This window comes from Lathyrus oleraceus, chromosome 2 (assembly GCF_024323335.1).
Source record: "Lathyrus oleraceus cultivar Zhongwan6 chromosome 2, CAAS_Psat_ZW6_1.0, whole genome shotgun sequence".
In the NCBI taxonomy this organism is placed as follows: domain Eukaryota; kingdom Viridiplantae; phylum Streptophyta; class Magnoliopsida; order Fabales; family Fabaceae; genus Lathyrus; species Lathyrus oleraceus.
Genome location: NC_066580.1, coordinates 407,916,120 through 407,925,280, shown reverse-complemented (window position 1 = coordinate 407,925,280; position 9,161 = coordinate 407,916,120). Strand labels below are relative to the sequence as shown.

General features: G+C 35.8%; 1 protein-coding gene across 1 annotated transcript; it reads right to left on the bottom strand.

The window, feature by feature from the left end:
* Positions 1 to 3,851: 3,851 nt before the first annotated feature.
* LOC127119766 (uncharacterized) lies at positions 3,852 to 8,333 on the bottom strand. Its single transcript, XM_051050072.1, has 7 exons — positions 7,883 to 8,333; positions 7,528 to 7,602; positions 6,907 to 7,423; positions 6,044 to 6,429; positions 4,773 to 5,008; positions 4,537 to 4,690; positions 3,852 to 4,246 (listed from the first exon to the last, which is right to left on the bottom strand). Exons 1-7 carry the CDS (start codon positions 8,234 to 8,236, stop codon positions 4,118 to 4,120), a joined length of 1,851 nt encoding a protein of 616 aa, XP_050906029.1. The 5' UTR covers positions 8,237 to 8,333; the 3' UTR covers positions 3,852 to 4,117.
* Positions 8,334 to 9,161: the final 828 nt, after the last annotated feature.

Sequence of the window (9,161 nt, the reverse complement as noted above, 5' to 3'; positions counted from 1 at the left end):
TTTAATAAAGTCCCTAGAATAGCTAGTCTGTTTAATGTATCAAGTATGACTTAATCATGAGATCACATTAAACATAAGGACATTATTCTTAAAGTATCCGTAGTCGAGCTTTAGTGTGAAGTGGGATAACGTTAAAGCATTAAGACTATTATGTTTGTAGACTGATGATCACATCTCATGGATCATGGATAAAGAGTTATCAAGTCTTAAACATAGGTACGAATATTAGGAGTAATATTTATACCGGATTGACCCGCTATGAGAATACTATATAGAAAGTTATGCAAAGTGTCATACGTTATTCTTATGGTGATAATGGTGTATACCACTCTTCGACCTGAAACCACTATGGACCCTAGATGTGGAGTCAAGTGCTTTATTGCTGATCCAACGTTGTTCGTAACTGGATAACCATAAAGACAGTTGATGGGTACTCCACGAAGCATGCTGAGGGACATGAGTGACCTAGATGGAATTTGCCCATCCTGCATAACAGGATAAATGTCTATGGGCCCAATATTGAACTGGACAAGGATGACACGGTCTATGCCTTGTGTTCAATATAGACATAAAGGCAAAAGGGTAATTATACACATAAGTATTATCACAGAAGGTTTTGTCAGATCACATGACATTTTCGTGTCTTGGGTAGCAGTGATGTGTTGCTAGATACCGCTCACTGTTTATTATGTTAAATGCGTGATTTAATATAATTGCCAACGTCACGAAAACCTACAGGGTCACACACAAAGGACGGATTGATGAGAGATAGAGTAACTAAGGAATACCGTAAGGTACGGTGCCCTTAAGTGAATTATAGAACATCGTAAGGTATGGTGTACTTGAGTAGAATACGAAATATGGTAAGGTACCATGGGCTTAAGTGATTTTGGGCATATTATAAGATATGGGCTAAAATACACTTAAGTGGACCTTTTAGCTTGAAGCCCACACAAGTGGTTCTATAAATAGAACCCTTGTGCAGAAGCATTCATTGCGATTGCATTATTTTCGTTTTCTCTCTCTCTCTCTCTCTCACTCACTCAAAGCCTTCATTCGTACCAGCTAGCACTGAGATTAAAGGAATCCGTTCGTGTGGACTGAGTAGAGACGTTGTCATCGTTCAACGTTCGTGATCGCTCCGTGGATCTGCATCAAAGGTTTTGATCGTCACAAGAGATCTGCACCAAAGGTTTCAATCGTCACAAGAGGTAAATATTCTATCACTAATCATGACCATTCGTAAGGATCTCTAAAGGAGAAAATTTTAATTTCCGTTGCGTTTTGGATCGCAATTCTCCTTCAAGTTGAACTTCTTGGGCTTATCAATACTTGTTTGATCTTTCAATTATTACATTGCGTATTTATGACCATAGGTTCATTATCATGAGATAGGATCCATTCAACATCTTTATGAGAGAAAATAATCGCAAGGTCTAGATCACCATCTGGGTCCGCAATAGGCTTAATGAGTGAATCTTCTACCGCCATGACTTGGCAAATATATCTTCTATAAAAGAAGGGAAAAAGAAGCTAGAACCCCCCCTCCCCCCATGAATAACCCTAATGTTATGGTATTTAGAGTGCGGTGGACTAGATCCTCCTTATCTATTCTCTCTGGATCTTATATTTTCTAGACCTAGGGCTTTTGGGTTGATCTCGCCTCAGAGTCTGGGAATTTCCTCATGCTTTATGAACATTTCCTCTAATAGACTTTTCAAGCGGGTCTCTTGGATGATCTAGTCAATATATCTCTTGAATAGTTAGTAATCATTAGCGTGATAACTCCTCACCTTGTGGTATTTGCACCACCTGTCGATTTCGGATCCCATAGTCTATGACTTATGAGCTGGTGAAAGCGGGGTATCGTTGTTGTTAAGGGGCACGAAGTTATTTGTGAGTCTTCCACTATGTTTGAAATTCACTGTATCCCTCACAAGCAAGGTGTAATGGCTTTTACGTTGCTGTTGTGATGAATCAGATCCGTCAGAAGCACACATTTTAATGACTATTGAATTTCTTCTTCGCATTGCTCTTTTCCCCCTTAATGTAACATTCAGTATGCGCCATGATTTCACTCATGGAGATGGTGGGTTTCTGGGCGAGTGACTCATTGAAATGTGACTCTCAAACCATTTTTGAATGCTCCCATAAACATCTCATAGTTTGGATGTATCTCTTTGATGGTCGCCTCGTTGAAATGAGCAAGGTACTCCCTCAATGAATCAGAATGTCCCTAGAGTACATTGAGCACGCTAGTGGTAAAATTATTTATGTGATTATTCTCCAAAAACTGATGGACCACTTTTCTCGAGGTGTCCATAACTAGTTAGTGAAAGGTGGAAGAAGTTCATGAACCATATTAGGGTCACCTCCTTGAAAGTGATGGACAAAAGTTTACACTTCAAGGATTCTTAGGTCCCTATGATTGCCATATGAGTATTGATGTTGGCAATGTACTCCTCATGGTCGCTTTTCCCATCAAATTTCATCAACGATAATGGTTTAAAGTTTTTTGGGACTATAGTGTTCCAAATCTCGTCTGACGGAGGTTAGAGTCTAGGACCTAGTCTTTGCTTTGGAAATATTCATGGTCTCACTCCTGAAGGGCCAGGACGTTTACCTCTAAAGCTTGATTGGAACAGGGCAACTCTTCCATAGCAGCTCACATTTCTGCTAAGGCCTCGTTATCGTCGCTGCTTGTGTTACTAGTTGACACCTCATTTTGCCACCATGTTAAAGAAAATGACTTAGGTGAAATAAGATTAAAGGTGAGTATGACTATGTTAATTTTACCAAGGTCTTATGGTGAGCGCCAATTGTACTTGTGAAATACAACAAGGGAACTTTGCTTACAAATATGTCCGCAAAAGGGTTTGTATGCTTTGAATATGAGAATACTGAATGAATCGTCTCAAACCTAAAGGTTGAGATATTTGTAAACCATGTTTATTGGTCGAATTTTAGGAAGGAAACCGTTTTCCCCCGACTCCCCAACAAGTACGTGGAAGTAGGAGATGACCGACTCTTCCTCATAAATTGAAAGAATGGTTTCCTCCTTTAATGGCATGATCAAAATTGACTTCTTCAAGACACCCCATCTACCACGTGTTTGTAAGATGAACATACAATAAACATGGATCTCAATTTGGCGATCGAAACCACAGTCGATCGATCTGAAGTCTCGCGCGCCTGATTTTTCCATCAACCATTTCACAACTCTTTTAAGCTTCTTAAAGCAACCGTGAGGTTGATAAAGCTATCTCATTCCAACATTATATTCATTATTTTATCTTAAAATATATTGTTTATGTTTTTAATTTAATAGTACAAAATTGGACACTATAAACTTTTTTTCTTGATTATTTCAAAAGAAATTCATAAAACTTTGAAAATATCATTCCAATTGAATGAAAAAAAACTTGTTCTTTATTATGTCGACTTGAACTTCATTAAAAAGTATCATAAAATTCCAATCAAACAAATTATCTTTTATTAATTCAAATTTATTCTCCTTCAAACACCAAACCAAACCGACTTAGTTAGCTAAAATTAACTAAATAAAATCACAGATGCACTAGTTCAACTATGAATATGATTATGCGTTCATTTAATAACCAACATAATGACATATCATGTGATTTCAAATTTACAATAGATCTTAATTGGTGAACTTGTAAAGCAAGTGTTAAACTGTGTATTGGGAGAGTGTAACTGATAAACACTGCCACTGAATCACCTTAATATTTTATCAGTAGCTCAATGATCATTTAATGGAATTAGTACTATTAGTGTGCCTATCATTCCATTTTTCTAATCAAACATTTAATTTTTACTGATTTCATTCCCTGTTTCTCACTGCAACAAAATAACACTATGATACTTTTGGTCAAAAATGATCTCAACACATACATGAAAATATTAATTCGATCTGCGTTCTAAAATTAGAACCTAGCTGACTCTCTCCCTCTTCAAGAAATTTTAACATAATTGCAATACACCTTATTCGTATTCATTATTCATTTTATCGCAAAACTCACTGGACATTAAATGATTTAATGAACCTATTACATTTCACAAAGTCATGGAAAAAACCATCCATGGCATTGTGCTTATGCTATCCCTCACTGTGCTGTTTGCAACCTTTCGGTCCATAATGCTTAGTGCCGCGCCGGACAATTCCGTTGCATAAGTAGCAGTAATGGCTTTGGCATGCCCAACATAACATGTGATTATTGTTTCCAATCTGTTGATGAATTCAAAATGGTATTAGAGGAAGTTCTTAGTGATGAAGAAGATGCAGAAAACAGAACTGTGTTTTTAATCAACAGATAAATTGGGGACACGAGATCCAAATCAAAATCTTCTACTCTCAGTTTGTAACTATAGAAGATCTTTTCCAAAAATAAATTGGCATAATTAGAAAGACAGAACTTAAGGTGCACTCTCTTAGTTGTTTTCGTGTTGTTCTTCACTTGAAATAAACTTTTTGTGATTACAATGAACTTCGAAGAAATTATGGAAAGCTTTACATACCTTTACATTAAATTGACGACAACTAGGACATGCTGAGCCACCGAGGTGAAAGAGTTCAGCATGTACTTGTTGTATTTCCTGGAGAGGATTTATGCGTGCTTGTGCTTGCCAGTTATCAATCATTTCTCGTGGGAAAAGTTCACACGACCCATCCCTTGAATGAGAAAAATAGCATTCTGTGAATTGGAATCTTCGGTATATAAGAAAACCATGCAAAAGAATTTATAAAGCTGTACCTGAAATGTCCATATGGATCTGATGCATCAAGTGCTTGGTTGCAGCGGTAGCAGAAGTATTGTTCACAATTACCACACTTCATTTTATTACAACCTTCAGTTCGAGAAATCGCCATGTCACAAGATGGGCAAAACTTGGAATCACGGCGAATTTCTCTCTCACTGAGCATTTCATTGATCTTTTCAAGTTCAAGACGCCTTTGATTTCCCTTTAATTGGGATGAATTTTGACGATCCTATGATAGGGATGAAATTCAGTAAAATTGAAGCATTTTTCAGGTTAAAAAAGTAAGAGGAAAAACAAACGTCAAAGTAAATGCCAGTGGACATCAGGGACAACAGCATCTAGAAACTGACCAAACTCAGCATCAAAACAATGAAGGACCAAGGAACTACAGCATAGTGTATGCAAGCATTCAAACTGTTCAGCGTGATAACATTAATGAGAAAATTTTACCACTAAACTTATAATTATATATTATTCAACAACAAAATCCCGTGTCTCTGGACTAAACTAATAGATGAGGAAAAACATAGAGCTCTTACTGAATCTAAAATAACTATGGTTATAAAGGCATGTTTGGATTCCCATTTGGAATCCCAAAAACAATAGTTTGAGAAAAAACTACAAGATGGCAAAAATTAAGTTAAGAGCAGTGCTCTCAAAATAGTGGATTGCGGAAAGATAGAGGAATACCAAAAATCTGCCATGTGAAATAGCAGACAGAATTAAGAACAAATTGCGGAAGCCATGTGGCGGTTGAAATAACTCAATTATATACAAAATGGCAGACGACATACAAATAAAAAGAGAAAGGAGACAGTATGTAACTTACATATTGCAAGAGTTGTGTATTCCGGTGAATAGGAATAATACTCACCAACTCTTCAGTTTTTCTTTTATAAAAGAAGTAGGTCAGGTTTGGCACACATGCAGATTCTTCAATTTTATTACTTTAAAAACCCTAAAATTCTCTTTTTTCTGTTATTGCAACTACATCAACTAGCAGAAACAAGAATAGTAGCCTCTATTTCCCTAGAGCAAAACTAGGAGACAGTGTTGTGTGGCAGTTTTGATAGTGGGTTAATCACAAATCCCTTATACTATAGCGGCGCTTTTTGACATTAATGATTTAAGAGTATTATTTACGGTTCTCAAAAGCAATAAAGCAATAAAAAAATAAAGTTTCAGCTGATAATTAAGATATTGAAACTCAAATTTCCAGTAAAAAGAAGCAACTCCTATGGATTTCTGGACATATATACCATACCTGCAGAAGTTGAAGCTTCAAATCTAGTGTCAAGCATTCTATGCCAACATGGCGTCGTTCCCTGCAAAGAGTACAAAAGCTAAAAAAGCAGTTTGGGCACTGAGCATGTTGGTCTTCATCCTCTATGCAGGGTGTTTCGCATCTCGGGCAATAAACAACATCAGACATTGATGCAAGTGTTTTCTCTAACATCACCGATTCCCAACGTTCGTAATCTTCGTCGCCAAGAAAATGTTTTAAAAGGCTAGGTGGAATCATGTCCTTGCATTTTGCATCCAGACATTGAAGATTACTAATGTTGCCTTCTTTTACGTGAATTTGGGTAAAGGTCCTCACGCATTTGCGGCAAAAAAAATGTTTACATGGTAATTGGACGAATTCGGTACCTGTTTGATGACAAAGAAAGTTATAATTCGAAAAACTCAGCGGATACGGTGGCAGACATATGAACCATGCTCAATATTAATTTGATTTTAGCAAGCACAGAAAAAAGCATAATCAAGTCTTCATAAAAATAGTAAAGCATGTTGAATGAGAATTTAAACATGCTACAGCATAAGCAACCTATGGTTAGTCATACTATGCGCATTCTTGAAAAACTAGTCTTTAATTTCTCAGTAGAATGTAACTTGCAAATAAGAAATATATAATGAATTAAAAAAACCTATTGGAAGAATGAGTTTTGTTTGGATAGGCTATAATCAAATTACATTTGGCTGTGAAAACAACAAAATAAAAGTAATCACAAATCACCAATTATTATAGTTCATCAAACTGTTAATGACACACCAACAATTTCTTTTTACTAAAATATATCAATTATTAGTGTGAATAAACCAAGTCAAACATAAATTGGAAATTACCTGGATATTCACTATAGCAAATGCAACATTCATGCAATTCTTTAAGGAAGTTCTGATGGCGTCTCTCATTATTGTAGCTTTGTAAAAAAGGAATATCATTATCAATGCATCCAATTCCCGAAACCACACGTGAGTCCGCGACACAATTCAGGCCATAAGGACCTAGTCTAATCTCCTGATCGAATCCCAAATGTGAAAGAGAAGAACTATGTAACCAGTCTACCCACTGGTAAATTACTTCCTGCCCTTGCTGTTCTGTCCATATTGAATCCAACTTGGAACATAAACTTAAAATCTTGGCAGATTCTAACCACTTCACAGAGATTGTAAATATAGGTGATTGGTGGCTCGGATATGACTTAGGTAATAAACACGTCAAAACAATCGGTGGAAGATATTTAACTTTGAAAGAGTATAAGAAATCATCTGAATTGCCGCTTATACTTTCAACTTCACTATCAGAGTTCACCTTAGCAGTAATGCCTATTTCATCCAAAATATCAATGTTTATATGTATCTGCAAAAAGGAACCAAAAAGAGAACCGTGAATAGATTTCAGATAAGTTGCAACGGAACCAAAATAGGGTTTGTCAAAACTATGTTGTTGGCTTAAAGAAATACCTGAAAACAACGCAAGCCTTTCCATGTATCAAGGCTGAAAACATTTTCTCCATAAATTGACTCCACCACAAGTAACTTCAAACATAAAAGAAAATGCAATTAATACCTATGAAACCCTCACACGTCGATACCAGTAAAAATTTGAAAAAATAAATAAATTAAAGATAGTCACAAGTGTCGTGGTGTCAGTACTAACTCAGATACTTCAGAGATGTCGCTGCTAGAGAGTTTAATACAAGTCACCACACAGGTGCAAATGTTCATCAACTATAGGTTACTACTGCTACTACTAGTATTAATAGGAATCTAAATCATACAAGATATCGATAATTGAACAATCCAATTTGGTAATTACCTCATCTTGCTGCAATTGATCATTGTTCGCGATCTCTTCAATGGACAATTCAGGTTCTTGAACATCACTTAGCAACTTATCAAGCCTGTTATCGATAATAAGATCAATATCATCATCGTCACCACCTTCTTTGGCCGTGCTTGAACTAGCCACGTCATCGGCAGCATTGTTATTGTTGCTGTTATTGCCGTTGACATCAACATCTTCAGGGGAAACTCGTTCTTCAACCGCCATAGAGTTGGATGAAGAACTAAGTTCGGATTTTTCGACGTAGCGGAAATTCGATTTGGCACGGTGTCGTTGTTGCGGCTTTGCGGTGGCGGAAATTTGTTGGCGGTGGTGCCTCCCATTCATGTTTGATGGAATTGAATTGAAATTAATTCGCCTCGTACCTCAATTTCTTCACAATTTTCCGCAGTTAATTAAGTTTCAAAATCACTTTGACGGAGATACTTAATATATATACACACGGTTACGGTTACGGTTAAATAAACACGCGGTATTTACTATATGATCTTCTAACTATAATTTTATTCATGTAATCTTCAATTTCTAAATGAGTAAAATACCCGTGATAAATTATATGATTTTTTAAGTATATGACAGGTATTTGGGATAAAATATTTACCAAGTATTTATTATCCAATACATAAATTATTAAAATAAAATAAAAATATAGTTTCAGCAATAGAAATACTATAAATTATAGAAAATGTATAATCTTTCATTCATTAAAATTAATTAAAAAACATTATTTACTTATTATTCTCAAAATAATTTTTTTACAAAACAAAACCAAAACAGAAAAGAAAGCTACAACGTAATAAAACAAGATAGAAAAAAATACCATTTAAATTATTATAAAAAACTTTCGTAAAATTCGATGGAGGATTGTAGTAGATCAATGTATCTTGGGTCTGCGTATATTCCGTATTCGTTAACATGTTCGCACCTGTTAGTTTTTCAAAAAACATGATGAAACTTGATACTCCAATTCATACTCAACAAACTTTGAATCTTCTTAACTAGATTCCAACCAGAAACATTGACATTCCCTTTATTTTTTATTATATCCACAAAAACACTAGAATCCATATGGAATACCAACTTGTTATGTCCTATTTTTTTTTTGGTCAATTCTAAACCTTCCAATAGGCCCCAAAGTTCGGCAACATAAGACGTCGTGGATCCAAGAGCTTTCGAATAATCGATGATCCACTTACCATCATCATCCCTCAATAGACCTCCACACCCAACCACATTGTTTGTACTCTTGAAC